Raw genomic sequence first — 16,280 nt, forward strand, 5'->3', positions numbered from 1 at the left:
CTCCCCATACAGTAAGTGGTTGTAAGGCAATATGAAAATGCAAAGTACCATATAAATGTAGGACCGTTAGGTCAGGAAAATAATTACGGTTAATAATATGACTAGCCATCTTAAACTGTGTGAATAATACTAATAATAATAATAGCCATTATGGACTGTGGGTTGAAGCAGGTACAATTAGCGAAAATGTGGTTAGGAGCACATCTCAGGTTTTAGCAAACAACAGAAGATGACCCCAGCAGTCTAGGGGCCAGCGCACAGAAAATGAAGGTCAAGTCTATCCATCATGCAAGGACACAATAACATGAACAGAGGAGAAAAGAAGAAAAGACTAGTTCAAGCCTCTTCTTTATGCACATTGTTAGAGCTTGGAGTTGAGGTCGCTGGTGGTCGATGAACTCACAAGTGTTGGTAATGTGCTACATGAGGGGAAGTGTTTTGCCAACAACATAAGGGTCTCTGACCCAGTGAGTGGAATTTGAAGATAATTCTTAATACAAATTTGAAGAAAGAAAGACGGAAGGAAGGAAGGGGGGGAGGGAGGGGAGAAGGAAAAGGAGGGAGGAAAGGAGGGAGGGAGAAAGAAAGAGAAGGAAAGAAAGAAAGAAGGAAAGAAAGAAAGAAAGAAAGAAAGAAAGAAAGAAAGAAAGAAAGAGAAAGAAGGAAGGAAAGAGGGAGGGAGGAAGGAGGGAGGGAAGGAAGGAAGGAAGGAAGCAGAAAGAAACAAGAAAGTCTCCTTAAACCTTGATTTCTGGCCCTATTTTTTTGTTGTTGTTAAATACTACTATTGCTAATAATAACAATAATGCTAGCACAAATGGCTGTGTATTGCTTACTACGGACTAGGGACTGCTAACGTGTTTTATGTATGTTGATAAAGTCCCACACAACCTCGTGGTGTTCTCCTCAGTGTTAGCGATGAGGAAACTACAACATATAGTGGTTCAGTAACTCGCCACAGTGAGTGGCACAGCTGGGATTTCAACCTGGGCGCCCCAGCTCGGCAGAGTGTCTCTTACACTCTGCACGGCCTTCTGTGCCTTTTCTCCGTTCCACGGCACATGCTTATTTTCATCACTGATTGTGCAAAACGTACTCCACCCTCATCTTATCAAGAACTTAAGGGTCCTTTTAACAAAATGCCAGTACTAGCAAAAACAAACACAAATTTCTCCAGGATACACACATTTTCATCATTTCTATCAACCCACCCTAAATTTCACCAGCCCGAATTGCGTGTCTCCAAGGCTTGACTAATACATACTGTTGCATAATATTTTAAGACGCCTCCATTCCAGTGCTGACGTTGTAGCTCCACTTGTCTGTCCCGTGCATTTCCTAGAATCCCTTCCGATTCTTTCCCTCACTAATGTTTTCCAGTGCCATGCAATGAACTGAATAGAAAATGCTATACTGAATTCATTGCATCTATGTATAACACAGGTAACAAATTATCAACTGACCCTTCTTGCTATTTGTCTATTTGGGGCTTCCTATTTTAAAGTTGAATAATTAGTAATAACACATTTTACAATTTGCAAAGCCTTTTCACCAGCACTAGCTGATTCTCATTTTTAGCATTTAAATCCACGGTGCATTTTGCCTTAATACTGTGCTTTTTCTTACCATTTCCCCAAATCTGCCCTTAAAAGACCAAGTCAGGTTATCATGTACATATATGGCCACGCTTCCCTACAAAATCCGCCTGTGACTTCCACTGGCAACACAACTGTGAGACCAGCTGAATTTTAAAAACGTTAAGGACGAGCGTGTCAGAGGCGCCCAGAGGCCAGGAGAGGGCGGTGGCCGAGCTCAATCCCGGCTCTGGCACCCGGCTGCGGCCGCGCCTCTCTGCGCTGGTCCTGCCCCCGCGGCGTCCTGCCACCCGCCGCAGGGCAGGCCTGGCGAGGACCTCCCCGGGCCGCGACGGCGCCCCCTGCAGGCCGCGGCGGGCAGAGCAGGCGGAAGGAGCCCGAGCCCGGCTGCCACCGTGTCCCAGCCGGAGCCGCCGCCGCCGCCGCCGCCGCCGCCGGAGCGTCGCGGGCCGGAGTCCGCGCGGAAAGCCCTCCCCGCCGCCCGCCACGTCCCAGCGCCCGCCGGAGCCGCCGCTCCGCCCGCGCCCACTACCTGAAGCGGCGGGCCCGGCCTGCCTCGGCCTTCCGCTCGGCCCCCGCGCCCCGCACCGGCCTTCACTCTGGAGCGGCCCCGGCAGCCGCAGCAGGGGCGGCGGCGACGGATCGAGGAGCTCTCTAGGTCGTCCCGGGAGAGGCTGCTGCAGTCCCGGGACAAGATGTTCTCCAAGTTCACCTCCATCCTGCAGCACGCCGTGGAGGCGGTAAGGCCGCGGGCGCACGGCAGGCCGGGCCTGGCGGCGGCCTACGCTCCCCGCCGGCCTCGGCCCGGTCCGCGGCGGCCCCCGCTCCCGCAGGGGCGAGGCCCGGGGCGGGCGCAGCGGGGTCGTCGGGGCGCCGGGGCCTGGGGCCGGGCTCGGAGCGGGGCCCTTCCTCTCGCTGCTGCCGGGGGTCGGCGGGGCTGCGTCCCCTCCTCGGGAGGGTGGGCGGGGGTGCCCGGGGACGATCGGCCCTGCCGGCGGGGTCGGAGGTCTCCTGATTCCCCCGATGGGGACAGGGCAGCCGGGGAGCACCTGGCGGAGCCCCGTGGAGCGCCCCCCGGCTCCATGACCGACAACTTTCCCCTGGCAAGAAGTGGTCAGCCTTGAGCAAGACAAAAGAAACGGCCCAGCACTGCTCAGTTTTGTTTTGTTTTGGGGGTTGGGTGAGCGGCCAGGTGTCCTACCTTGGGGCGACTCTGGCGGGGACGCAGCCCACCCGACCCCGGGCCATAATCTCGGCAGCTTCTGCTGTCGCGGGCCTGGGGCTGGACCTGATCGATGGATGGGACGCAGGAGTTTGCAGGGTTCCCGCGTGTGGGGTTGAGGCAGCCCGGGCCCTCACGAGGCACCCGGCCATCTGTTTCCTTTCCTGCCTCCTCTTCCGGGACCTTCTGGGTTGATCCTGCCATTGTCCCCTCCTCTGAGGATGCGAGACCCCGTGGCGGACACACAGCGTTCAAATGTCCTGGCACACTAACCCAGGAGAAGGAGCTAGACGTGTCTTGCCGCTGTTTGAATAATAAGAGCTCTGGCTGCTTGACTGGAGTTGCTTTGCTCCGGGAGACTAGCCCACACTGGAAAGTGCATCCTGTGAACTAGTATTGGGCTAAATTTTAAAATGTCATCTTCCTTTCTGTGTGCAGATCGTGTGATAGAGCACATGAAAATCCACACAGCTTAAAAAAAAAAAAAAAACAATTACAGGGCAACAGCTTTTATTACCAGATAATAAAAATAACGTGAATTTTTAAAATTCAGTAACGAAAGCACACTTGCGTAGATTTATTGTAACTGACAGGTGGGAAATGGTTTTAAATCGTTGTAGCTTCACTACAAGTTCTCGAGAAAGCATGTGGGCCAACCAGCTCAAGAAAGGACGTGTTGGTGAATGAAGGGCAGTATTGCAGGAGGGAGGTGACAGTTTTAGACCCCGATACAACTGTCATTGGCTCTTTCTTGCTTTTACACCATCAACGTGCAGCACCTTTCTGTTAAAAGAACTAATATTTGTAAAAACGATGACATTTCCACTTTTCGTTATTCCTTAACTTAAAACACTTAACTTAAAATAATTTAATGCTAAACATTGACTACAGCTTCATATGGGGATAGTTGGGAGTAAAAATTTACTACATCATTTATATCCTTTCCCTACGAGGCTCATATTTATAGCGATAACTGCTCAGAAAAAGATGGCTCATTTTTGTCCCCGAGGCCTGTGTTTTCTGTCCTCATTATCTTTTTATAATTGTGCCAGCGCCTGCCAAATTATCCTTGTAAATTGTCTGACTCGGGTTCTGCGACATCCAGGTTCTCTACTTTGCTGAGGCCAGAGAGCAAGTTAGAGTGGATTATATTCACTTGGTCCTCAGAACTAACACATTGAATTTAGAAACACATTGTTTTCATTGGCTTAGGGTTGATGTTTCAGCTGCGATACCCAGTTCCCAATAGGAGGTTAAAGCTCATGAAAAAAATTGGCATACTGTTTTTTTTTTTCTTTGAACCGTATCTCTGGGGAATGAACCAATACCTAATGATAAGTAAGCCGTCTTTGTGGTACTTGAGGAATATTTTTTCCTGGCCCAACAGTGGTTTCCATTTACTCATTTCTGTTTATCTGCTCAACATTTTTTTTTTGTAAACTCGCCATTCTTCAGTTCTCATTAGCTTTTCTTTGTGCTCCTTTTAACTTGTATGCTCAGCTAGTATTTTCTGATACAGTATCACAGTGGGCATAATTATCAGGATTATACATGACCTTTTTCAGTTGTGCCATTTATGATGCTAATCTTTTCCTGTTTCAACATTATTACATTTAGGTTTCTTTATTCAATTGGATCAGCCCTCAAGTGGCTTTTTAGGGTTGACCAGATACATATTCATTTAAATGGGAGGTTTAAAGGTGCCGTTTTCCTTATTGTTTAATTACTGGTTTCTCCTCACTTCCCATTAACTACTTACAAGAAAGAAAAAGAAACTAAGATAGTTTCAAAGATTAGTATTTGAAAATGTGTTATTAAGCTGAAGCTGTGTTTTGAGTTTAAGAGAGAAATTCACACCTTGATCAAAAGCAAATCTTGTCATTCTTGCCTTTCTTTTCAGAAACGACAGTCTTCCTTCAGCATATAGGAACGATGGGCCAGTAAGCATTATGAGATGAGTCTGTTTTGTTAGTTGCCACATGTCACCAATCTGAAATTGAGCCTCTCTTGTTCAGAGATTGGACTGGATCGCTTTAGTGCGAATTCTCCAAAGCGCAAATAAAATACCTCCCAGTCAGTACAATTCAGTACTTGTGGGGCGCCTGGCCTGCGCTAGGTAATCTGCCAGGGACTGGTGCCTTTTCATTTCCAGCCAGTTCCATCCTTTCAAAGGGCAGACGCGGTCCAGGAGGATAAAGGACAGTGTCAGGGCCCTCATCTTGCAGAATGTGATAGGATCATTGAGTTAATGATGCTTTGGGGGGACCAGCAGCTCTTTTAAAAACCACTCTGCCCACGGAGTGAAAACCTCAAATCAAACGTATGTCATGTTTTCCTAAGTGTATTCTTTTCCAACAAGTGATTTCTGACTTCAGTCCTTTGGACGTTCAGCACGCGTTTAATGAGCCAGCCGCGAAGGCGTGGCTCCGGTGAGAGACACAAGACGTGCCGTGTCCTTGCCCACCAAGTTTACGGTCTAATTTGGGAGACAAAACAAATAAATACACGAGTTAAAGGAGAACAGCACACAAGAGCGCGGCTTAGCCCTTCGAGCCAGACAGAAAAGGGTTCCAGTCCCTCTCTCCGAGAGAATTGTTTTGAAGATGTAAATGAGGTAGTGTACCTGAAGAGCTCAGTAAATGTTTACCATTGTCATTATTTGGACAGCTGTTAAGCCGGGGAGCTCTGAAGGACGCACGGAGCGGGCACCGAGGGTTGGAGGAGCAGGGAAAGGCTCCTGGAAGAAGGAAGCCAGCCTGGAGCCGGACTTGGGAGGCAGAGGAGAGAGGAAGGGCATGAGAGAAGTAGGGGCGAGGAAGAGGCATTTTAAAAGATCTGGGCATGGATCTTCATGGATCTCTCTTGTCCAGAGATTGGACTGGTGCGTGATGCGTGTGTGACAATAAGCAGACGTGGCTCTGAGAACACTAGTTCTCTTGTGGATTATGAACTCAGATGCTTTGTGTGGCAGGCAGGCATCTTGGAGGAAGACAGTCCAAGGTGACAGTCACAAGCGGTGTTTCCTTGGGCAGGTCAGTGAGGTGGCGTTGGGTCTTCGCAGGAGTTTGTCCAGGAGAAGCAGGAGTTTATCATGAGAATCTAAGACCGCACAGTAAGTGTGGACTTTGTAGCACACCGCCTGACACGTAACGACTTACTCAGTGGTGGCAACTGCTGTGTCATTCGCGTATTCACTCGGTAAATGTTACCGCGTGGTTACTGTGCGCCATCGCCGAGTCGGAAACTGGATTCAGGGATGAAAACGACGGCACAGTCCCAGCACCCGCGGAGCTGACAGTGTAGACAGCAGAAGGTAGCTAATGCCACAGATGCAAACACGGGGTGAGCGCCAGGGGAGAGGCAGCAGCCTGGCGGAGGGTGCACCCCCACGTGCGGAAGAGACAGTCCTAGGGTAGAAGTGTGGCGAGGCCTCCTGGGGAAAGCCATGGACGAGTCAGGCATTTATGGTCAGTTTTTGGTTGAGATAGTGATCGCCTGTATTCTCAAAAATTTATTCTCTGTATTGGAAAAGTTAATTTAGATTACCCTCATACTCATTCACACATCTCTGCCCTCTTTTTAACCCAGAGTATACGTGTTTTTATGCAAAGGTAAAGCAGGTAAATTTCCACATTAGAATTAGTAATGAAAGGGGCAAGTTTACAAGGAAGTTTTCCACAAATAAGGAAATTTATTCATGTTTCAATAAGACTGTTACTAAGTTATGAGTAATTTAGAACTGTTTCACCAGCTACTTAAATAGACTTTTTTCTCTAAATCAGTCTCCTGGGAGAGAGGTGTTCATAAGTAAGCAACAACATCCTCCTTTGAATTTGACTGTAGTAACTAAGGTCCTCGCACAAATCCTGTAAGTCCTCTGATTTAGTGACTTACCCCGGGAAATGGGGTTAAGTCCCACGGGTAAAGTAATTTGGAACGAGGATGCTATCTATGATCTTATATATCCAGGAGGATCCCTCGGAAAAAGTCATCACAACACATATATTTTTTTAAACACCAAATTTCATTGGGGTTTGTCCCAATTGTTAATACGTTTAACTATGCATAAAACTGGCATATATGTGTGTGTGTGTGTATAAATAAACAGGGCTGAAAAATGAGAAGTTTTATGTTCAGAAGAAGATTCTAAAAACAAGCTGCTGATTAAAACAGATATTTTTTCATCTAAAAATTTCAGGAAGATTATTTTCCCAAATTAACACTTCCATTTTTATTTTTCTTTCTAGTTTTTTTTTCTCAATGTCCCAGAAGTAATTTCTCTCCCCATGTTCTTGAAGTATAGTGATCCCAAAGGTTTTTAACTCCTTCGTTTAAGATTTTAAAGTGTTTTTTAAAAATTTCCTAACATTCTACTTGAAAATGAGATGAATATTTACATTCTCTAAATCCAGTGTTGTTCAGAGTGGAATGAATAGGCGAGTATGGAAGATGGCGATTGCTGAGATTTTTCCAGGTCCTTTTTTTCCCCTAACTCCATTTCATCTCCTGGACTGAAACCAGTGTTTATAATTGGCCCAGCAGTTCGGAAGTTGTTTTCACAGGTTTGGAACTCTGCGTTCTCTGCTGGGGACACCAGCGGATCAGAAGGGAACGAGTAGGAAGGAGTGCCCAGTAGTAACACAACCTCTCGGGTCACCTGGGTAGAAAGGGTGCACGGAGTGAGGAGATTCCTCCGCCCGAGTCCAGGTTTCCAGAATAGAAACCTGCCTGTTTTTAAGTACGCTGGGTCAACTCGGCACTTCCTCGCCCAAATTTACTGACCACACTAGGGTACCCCATCACCTCTCTCTCCCTCCCTCCCTTTCTTCCTCCCTCTCTCCTTCCCTCTCTCCCTCTCTCTCTCTCTCTCTTTTTCTTCCCCCGCCCCTGCCCCAAAAGAAAACGTTGTTGAAGGTGCACCAAGTCTTTTCTGTCCGTTGTAACACACATTTGAAATACTTGGAGGTTTGCTGAAGGGATATAATTTGGGTCTTAAAACTTCTGAAGTACATTTCAAAGCTAAAATGTCCAACATTTTTTGACTTTGTGGACTTGAAATTGGCAGTGTCTCGTTCACATGGTCATTTTGCTGAAAATACGCTCTGCCTAATCTAGGCTTAAAAAAGAAATGTCATCTGGATGTCCCTGAAAGGAGGGGGCGGCTTTCATCTGATCTCGGGGTTGACTTTGGTGTGCGTTCGAGTCGTGATGACATGTAGCTGACTACGTAGCAGCTTTTTACTGTTTTCATGCCAAAGTCCTAGGTACAAAGATCCCTGGTTATCGATCATCCCGTTCTACTGATACTTTCCTAACAGAGTAGTGTGCATTTTCCTTTAACTCTGCCTGAAGCCGTATGGAGTTACTAGTTCCAGGGGAAGGAAACAAAACGACCCTGTCGTTGAATAATAATGTTGAAAAATGTGTTTTTCCACTTTCTTAATAAATCATTTTTACTCTCTTGGATTGGCCTCATTTTTGTTTCTCTTTGATACCCGACATAGGAGCAAATTAAAGTTCACCCATTATTTTTATGATCAGTAGACAAATACAGAGTTGTACTCCAGGGAAACTTTAACGCTATTTTCTTAATTGTGGTCTTTTTGTGTGTGTTTGTGCAGCTGGCACCCTCTCTCCCTTTACAAGAAGATTTCGTTTATCACTGGAAGGCAATTACCCACTACTACATAGAGACTTCGGGTAAGAAGCAACGATGATGTTAATAAACAGAAAATTTGTGAAAACCAATATGTATTTCAGAGTATTACTTTTTGAAGTTGTTTTATATTTAAATGTATGCACGATGTACTTTTAATTCCCCTTTTAGATTCATTGAAAATATATGCCCCTTGAGCACCTGCTGTGTGTAGGCACAGTTCCGGGCACTGGGGGACAGAACCATCAGACAGACAAGATCGTAACAGCTAACGTGTTGATGGGGGAGGGGGAGCAAACAATCAATAGACAAATACATATAGTGTGTCCGAGGAGAAGTGTTCGAGAGAGAGTGAAGCAGGCTGAGCAGATAGAAGTGGCTGCTGGGGCAGGCAGGCGGCTGTGTTAGGGTAGAGAAACCCTCACTGCCCCAGGGGACATCTGCGCCGCAGCCTGAGGGGGAGAGGAAGCCAGTGTGGGGGTGGGGAGAGGTTCCAGGAAGAGGCCCCGGTGCGGTGCGCAGACCCGGAGGCCGGAGCCTGGAACAGGAAGGCCCCTGGCAGAGTCCTGGAACTGTAAGGAAGGCAGTGTGCCCAGGGTGAAAGCCAAGGAGGAGAAGGGTGGTGGGCAGTGACAGCACACGGGACCTCAGAAGGCATGGTAAGGGCCTTGGCTTGTGCTCTAAGGCGGGAGGCCACGGGAGGGTTTTGAGCAGAGGTGCAGCAGGGTCTGTTTCACAGGGACCACTTGGGTGGTGCTGAGAGTGAGGAGACTGCAGGAGGAGCGGGCGTGAAAGAGAATTTTCAACACAATTGAGTTTGAGATGCTCATTATCTGTCCAGTGGGGTGTGTCAAGTAGACAGTTGGCAGTGGGCTTCTGGGAGTTAGGGTAGGGGTCCAGACCAGAGATGCTGAGAGTCATGGGACCCAATGAGATCGTCTAGGGGTAAGGGAAACGGAAGAGAGAGGGTGTCCCGCAACTGAGCCCTCGGGCCCAGTGTTCAGGGGTTAGGGTGGTGAGCATCATGGCACAGGACACCCAGACAGCCGGGTCCCCAGAGTTAGGTAGGTTGCTCTCTCGGGGAGCGTTGGGATAAAGGGGAGCTGAGAAACGGGGCCACCACCAGAGGGAGAAGTGGCATCAAAAGAGGGTTATTTTTTTAAAGGTGGAAGATACTGCAATTTATAATGTGATGGGAATGATCTAGTAGGGAGGGGAAGGAGGGACAAGAGTCGGAAGGGATCATTTCTGAGCAATATCCCTCAGTGGGCGAGGCGGGAGGGGATCTACTGCCCAGGCAGGGGCTGAGCCTTAGATAGTCCTGTGGACAGTTTCTCAATAAAAATAAGGTAGAAAGTAGGAAGAACATCTGGGTATAAATGCAGGAAGTGGGTAGGTGTGGTATCGGGGTCTTCAGAAGTCATCTTCTGGTTGTTTCTGTTTTTCTCAGAGTAGGAAGGATGGAGAGTGAATATGGGGAAACATGAATGAAGTAGGTCAAGGGTTGGCAAACCTTTCCTGTAAAGGGCCAGATGTAGGCCATCTGCTCTCTGTTGTGGCTGCTCTGTTCTGTGGGTGTGATGCACACTAGCCGTCAGTGGTATGTGAAGAAGTAAGCATACCTTTGTTCCAGTTCAGCTTTATCAAAGCAGGCAGCGAGGCCGGATTTGTCCTGGGGTCAAGTTTGGCAGCCTCTGCAGTAGGGAAAGTCGGCTGCGTCACTCCCTAGCACTGTGGGCTCCCTCGGGGAACGTTTCGGTGAACACTGGTGGGTGTGCAGAGCGGACACATGTCGCTTAACTGGAAGGAGGCATGAACCAAAAAATGACAGTGGTTGGTTTGGCAAGCTGATAGGGTCACGGGTGAATTGTCCAAGAAGAAAAAATCCTTTATATTTGTGCAATGAATAAAAATCTATATAGGTAGATATATATCCCTTTAAATGTAATTCTAGCTTTCTGTGGATGTTAGGCAGCAGATGTACAGAAAAGGGTTTTGAGAGGAGCTGCCTTTCCTAATGGCTTTTTTTAGCCACTCAGTGGCTTTAAGGAAGTGCTTTAAAGAAAGGCTTTATATTCTTGCTTCTTGATTTTGAGCAATCTGGTAGCAGAAACGAGAGTGCACACTACAATAAAGTAGGGGACAAATAAATTTATGTCAGGCACAGAAAGAGGACAAAGGAGGGAGAAACAGGAGGAAGCGGCGTTTGACCTGGGTTTTAAAAGCCAAGCCGGAGGCTGGGAGGTGGCGAAGGAGGAAATGGCACGTGCCAAGGCACAGAGACCTAAAGGCAGCTAAAGAGCCCTGACTTTAATTCTGTCAGGGATGGAAACTAATACAGTACTTAGTAAATGATAATAGAAGAATAAACTGTTTCACATACAACCAAACCTAATGCAATTTAAAATACGCAGTTTAATGTTTCAGAAAATATTTAATGAAACATTTTAGTTTAAACATGCAATTTAAAAACGTTGGAGTGTTTGATGCACGTTTTTTATTGTTCAGATGACAAAGCCCCAGTGACAGACACGAATATTCCGTCTCATCTGGACCAGATGTTAGATATCCTGGTGCAAGAAGAGAAGGAACGAGAGTTTGGGGAGACGGGGCCGTGTATGGAATACTTGCTTCATCACAAGATCTTGGAAACGTTATATACCTTAGGGAAGGCTGATGTAAGTTTCTCATCCACATCCCGTTCTTGGGCACGTAATGCATGTGTTCATCTTGTCTTAGAGAGAGACACGCTGCCAAGCACTAAACTGGATCACAGAGGTACGTGTTAAGCATGGCAGGATCGCAGCCAGCTTTGTGGGGAAAAGAAAATTGCACGGCCCATGTGCACATACTTTCCATGGAGACGGCAAAACTCCCAAATACTCGAGACCACAACTTAGGCTGCTTGGAGTCACAGTGGAAACATTTATGACAATAAGCATGTGCTCAGAATCAAAGGAAATGAGAGGGAACCCCATGGAATTGGGTTCCAAAAATCGGACTTATTTTTCATAATCCTGAAAGGGAATGTCGCTGATTATTCTGCCATGAACTCGACTAGTAGGTGAAGGCCATTCAAGTGTGTAGGCCTCGTGAATCTTGAGGAGTCTTTGCAAAGCTGGCGTTGTATAGACAATATTCCGTGTCACAAAACTTGCACATTTCTTACAGAGACGGGTTTCAAAGCAGGCACTGCTGTGAGGGCAGGGGAAGAGCTAGGGGTTCCGGTTAGGAGGCGTGGCTCTGTCACTTACCTACCGTGACCTTCTGCAAGGCTCACTGGTTAATCTTCCTCTTTTTAAAAACAAGGAGGGGATCACCGTGTGCCTTCCTCAACTCTGCAACTCTGTGGTTCTCTTCCGTGAACTTCTGTAACACATGTGAAAATCAAACTGGGAGAAAAAACCAAACTGATAGATTATGTTTAGCCACCAAATAGAGTTCCGAATAATAGTTTAAAGACAATTTCCTTTTAACGAATCTACAATACCAATTCATTTTAAGTTGCACTCATTCAATTTACATTTTCTAGGCAACGCATCTCCCTGATGCCCTCTTTTCCCCTAATACCTCCATGTCCCTCCTCACCTTCTTTTCTCCTGTCCTTTGGAGAGCGGGATTGCACGTAACACTAAGTTGAGTAACTGGTAATTGAGTTTTGAGCAAACATTAGTAATTGTACTACTAGTAAGTTTATTCTGACATAGGTGATTGTTTCTATTAGTGTTTTAGCTAAATAATGTAAGGTATTTGCTATCTTAGAAAATACTGTGCTTAAATTATAGTTTATACTATTTTCAGATAGCATGTGTATGATGATGCCTTGGAAATGCTATTCATTTTGTGACTATTTTCATTCTGAGGCAGTTTAAATGGGTTAATTATAGAACATATGGCATTAATTCATATGCTCTTAATTCACAGTGTGAGTAATCATCAGGTTTACCTACTTTTAAGCAAATATTTGAAACAAGTGGCATATTATACAAATGTCTTTATTACATATTAATTGCCTGCAATCATAATGTTAAATAATTTTGCAGCTAATTTGAAACAACCTTTTTGGGCTACATCATAGACGTTTATACCATAGGAATCCTTTAATTTACATACGTGTGTTAGGTTTCGGTTACTCCTGCATGTGTGTGCTGGAAAGTTCACGATCACCTGTCATCCGTGTGAGTTACAGGATTCTGGCTTGGCTTTGCCCCCGAGTTAACTGTAACAGTTTCACGTACCTTAGCACTGACAATAGAAGCAGGCTGGCGTCGCCTGAACCAAACTCCGATCTGAACAGCGTGTCCTCACCATATGGTCCCATATGCCACGTTGTAGTCCCAGATGTCATTTTATTCCTGGAGTACCCGTCAATAATGGATTGAGAATTTTATCCTGGCTAATGGCATGGACTTTGAGGGTGGGATACAGTCCCATCCATTGTCTCGCCTGTGTTTTAAGCTCTTGAGTAAGTGTGTTTGTATTGTCTGTTCTTTCCTCTCCCGTCCCCCTCCCCTCCCATGTCCAGTGTCCCCCAGGAATGAAACAGCAGGTGCTGGGGTTCTACACCAAGCTCCTGGGGAGGATCAGGCAGCCTCTGCTCCCGCACATCAACGTGCACAGGCCCGTGCAGGTACGGGGCTCCCTCCCGCTGACGCATCGGTCTGATTTCCTCTGCTACAGACATTCCTTAGTATAATTTTTCTGAGAGTGAAAACAGTACAGGAAGTCGCTCTAAAAATAACATGCAAACTAGGAAATGTTTGAGCTGACATTGTATTAATGTACTTCATGTCTTTATATTTCTTTTAAAATTTTATACATTAATTTTCCCTTCAACTTATCTCCATAACAACTCAAGGAGAGTTTTTTATATACCTCAATAATTTCTTAGGGTAATATATTTGAAAAACTTACTACCAATAAACTTAATTTAATATTGATGATTGTAAATAGTGTTGTAGCTGAATAATGCAAGCTATTTGTATTATTTGAAAATTTTCAATATCCTTAAGGTAAATAGATGGCTGTTTACGTACTTGTAAAAAATAACCTAAATTAAAACCTTTTTGGAAAAATTTTTGACAGAAATTAATTCGGCTGTGTGGCGAAGTCCTTGCAACACCAACGGAAAATGAAGAAATCCAGTTTCTCTGTATTGTGTGTGCAAAACTGAAAGAAGATCCCTATTTGGTGAATTTTTTTCTGGAGGTATGGTATAGGTACCAGTCTTCAAAGTATGTTTATGTTCAAACTGTTATGAGAATTGACTGTTTATATACTTTCAATGTCCGTTATTACAGTTTCCTGGTATCAGAGTTTTTATATGCATTTCACTTTCTCCTGCTGGTAGTGAGCCCCTGGAGGACAAAGACCCAGTTCTGTTCATCTTTGGGTCCCCGTAGGTTCTCTAGTACTGAGCACAGTGCATAGTAACTGTGCAATGAACACTTAATGAATGAATCTTTAGAGAAATGCAGCTTTATCGCTTGTCAGTATAGATAGTCACAAAAGTACTTTTCAGTTCTCAAGCATGTACCCCTGAAATCCAGTCTATATTAGATTTATATTAGCTCACACATACATGGGTTAAACGCATATGGTAAATGAGTTAGAAACTGTCTTTGCCCTGAGGGAGTTTATAGGCTGGTGACGAAGATGAAACGAATATTCAGATACAATACATAGTCTAAGGTAGAGTAAGGTGCGTTCATAAGAAAGATACAGAACGAGTGTTCCTTAAGTATTTACAGGATAAAGAGATCCCAACTGCTCTAGGTTAGTAGGAAAGACTTCATAGAAGAGGTTATCTTTGATATGAGCTTTGACATGTTTAGATGAGAGTGGGTGAACACAAATAAAGGAATGAAGACAAAAATTGATGGAGTGTTCAGGAAACAGTATGATTAGGGTAGGTGGTTACAGGGGCGCCTGGACAGACAGACCAGCAGCTGTCAAAGGCTTTGAATGGCAGGATGGGGAATTTGCAGTTGTTGGGGAGCTATTAACGATTTTTGGACAAGGATATTATTACATGGTGGAAACTGTGCCTTGAGAAGTTACCGGTAAATTGGTGGCAGCGTCTTATACAGTGGATTCCTTTGAGAGGAGAGAGAAAAGCAGGGAAACGAACTTGGAGGCTGGGGGAAGACCTAGACAAGAAGTAACAAGGACAATAACTAGGTTGGAAGCGTTGGGTTGGAGTGAAGTGAATGTGTTCAGAAGAACTTGGAGGTAGACCCTGTGTGGTCTCGGGCTGGAAGCAGGAGACAGGAGGGCGGATGCTTGCATTCCCGAGCCACTAAGGCTGCCGCTAATGAAAAGAAGGGAGCCCCAAGGAAGCTTATTTTGAGAGGAAGATGGTATTTTGGCTCTGGATGCTTTGAACCATCATGATATCCTCATGGGAATAATTAGCAGGCATTTGGTGTTGCAAATCAGCGGTTTGGGAGCGAAGCCTGGGTTTGAGGGATTCAGGGGTTATGTGTACAAATGTGCTGTGGTTACCAATGAACTCCCCAAAGAAGAAGGGAAATAGTTTCAATAAGAAACAAAGTGAGAGTGAAGGCAGCAGTTTCTCATCACCTAAGGAGCTTTTTAAGAAGGCAGATTCCTTGGCCCCACCGCCAGAGATCCCCTTTTGATGGGTCTGGGTGGGCCCCAGGAGTCTGCCGTTTCATCAGGCCCCACAGTAGAGCCAGATGACCCGGTCTGGAGCCACACCTTGAGAACCATCCGTTTAAGGAGTGCTGTTCTAAGATTATTCTGTCTCCTGTCATCCTTATCTGAGATACCACTCCTAGCTGTTATTAGTATTTTGATAAAATAAATGTTTTACATTCATAAACACTAGAATCTGCACCGATTTTATAGGAAATTGGGATATTGTTTGGAGTGTTTATTTAGTTCCGTAGGATTGTTTTCTTCTAACATACGTATGATGAGCTCAATTTCTCAAGACGAGTCATCTATGCTGTACTTTTAACAGTAATAAAAGGGATTTATAATAACGATAAAATGACTTGGGAAGTAGAACTTTGAACTCATTCAGCATTTCATATGTTTCTATGATGGGCAAAACACAGCGGTAGGCTCTGTGGAGAAGCCGGTTTATGATGAGTTCAAACTAATGTGCGTGATTTGATTTTTGCTCTTAACTTCAAATGGAAAGCAAGATACTTTTGCCTTGAAATTAATAACTTGCCTCAGTTAGGATTCTCTTTGTGTTTGGGTATGGTAGGGGGAGGGGCCCACATTTCAAGCAAATCTTACTTTTTATATAAAGCAGGATTGTAAGGAAAAAAAACTTAGAAAAATCATCTTAGAAAAGTGATCTCAGGAGAATCAACATCGAGCCCATACAATCTTAGTAGTCCATTGTTGAGAAAATTATCTGCAGTTGAAACCTCCAGAACCCTTTCTTCCCACTTACGTCAGTTGTTTTTAGCAGAACTCCGGTAGCAGTCACTGACATGGTCCCTTGCTCACGGTCAGCGGGAAGCATTTTGTAGGTAGTGTGATGTGCATCAGAAATGCCTCTGCAGTTTTAAAAATATCTGAAACGGCTTGGTAAAGTGTGAGAATTTGCGTTTGTCTGAGCACTGGTGTCTGCTGCTGTGCGGGCGAGACACTCACTGAATGCCGCCGTGTTTTGCCGGGTGCGGTGCCCTTCTGCGTACGGTGTGCAGCCACGTTTTTGGCCCAGACTTGCAGGACAAAAATTTTTGTTTCAAGTTTTTCATTCATTTATTTATTTATATTTAGATCCTTGTTTTTGTGTGTTATAAAGGATTTTAGCCTTTACTTTTGA

The 16,280-nt window shown here is 45.3% G+C and overlaps 1 protein-coding gene and 1 non-coding gene across 2 annotated transcripts in view; both read left to right on the plus strand.

Annotated features, from left to right (window-relative positions):
* The first annotated feature begins 350 nt into the window (after positions 1 to 350).
* Positions 351 to 502, plus strand: LOC114498282. Its single transcript, XR_003684719.1, has one exon. It is a non-coding gene; the product is annotated as a small nucleolar RNA SNORA62/SNORA6 family (small nucleolar RNA).
* Positions 503 to 1,968: 1,466 nt separating this feature from the next.
* The window catches only part of FAM160B1 (family with sequence similarity 160 member B1), a 31,955-nt gene continuing 17,643 nt past the window's right edge, over positions 1,969 to 16,280 (plus strand). Inside the window, exons 1-5 of the mRNA XM_028512187.2 lie at positions 1,969 to 2,335; positions 8,439 to 8,517; positions 10,982 to 11,151; positions 12,999 to 13,103; positions 13,559 to 13,681. Of these exons, the coding sequence (XP_028367988.1) occupies positions 2,291 to 2,335; positions 8,439 to 8,517; positions 10,982 to 11,151; positions 12,999 to 13,103; positions 13,559 to 13,681 (522 nt within the window). The 5' untranslated portion in view covers positions 1,969 to 2,290. The remainder of the gene's footprint in view (positions 2,336 to 8,438; positions 8,518 to 10,981; positions 11,152 to 12,998; positions 13,104 to 13,558; positions 13,682 to 16,280) is intronic.

This window comes from Phyllostomus discolor, chromosome 5 (genome assembly GCF_004126475.2).
Source record: "Phyllostomus discolor isolate MPI-MPIP mPhyDis1 chromosome 5, mPhyDis1.pri.v3, whole genome shotgun sequence".
Lineage (NCBI taxonomy): Eukaryota > Metazoa > Chordata > Mammalia > Chiroptera > Phyllostomidae > Phyllostomus > Phyllostomus discolor.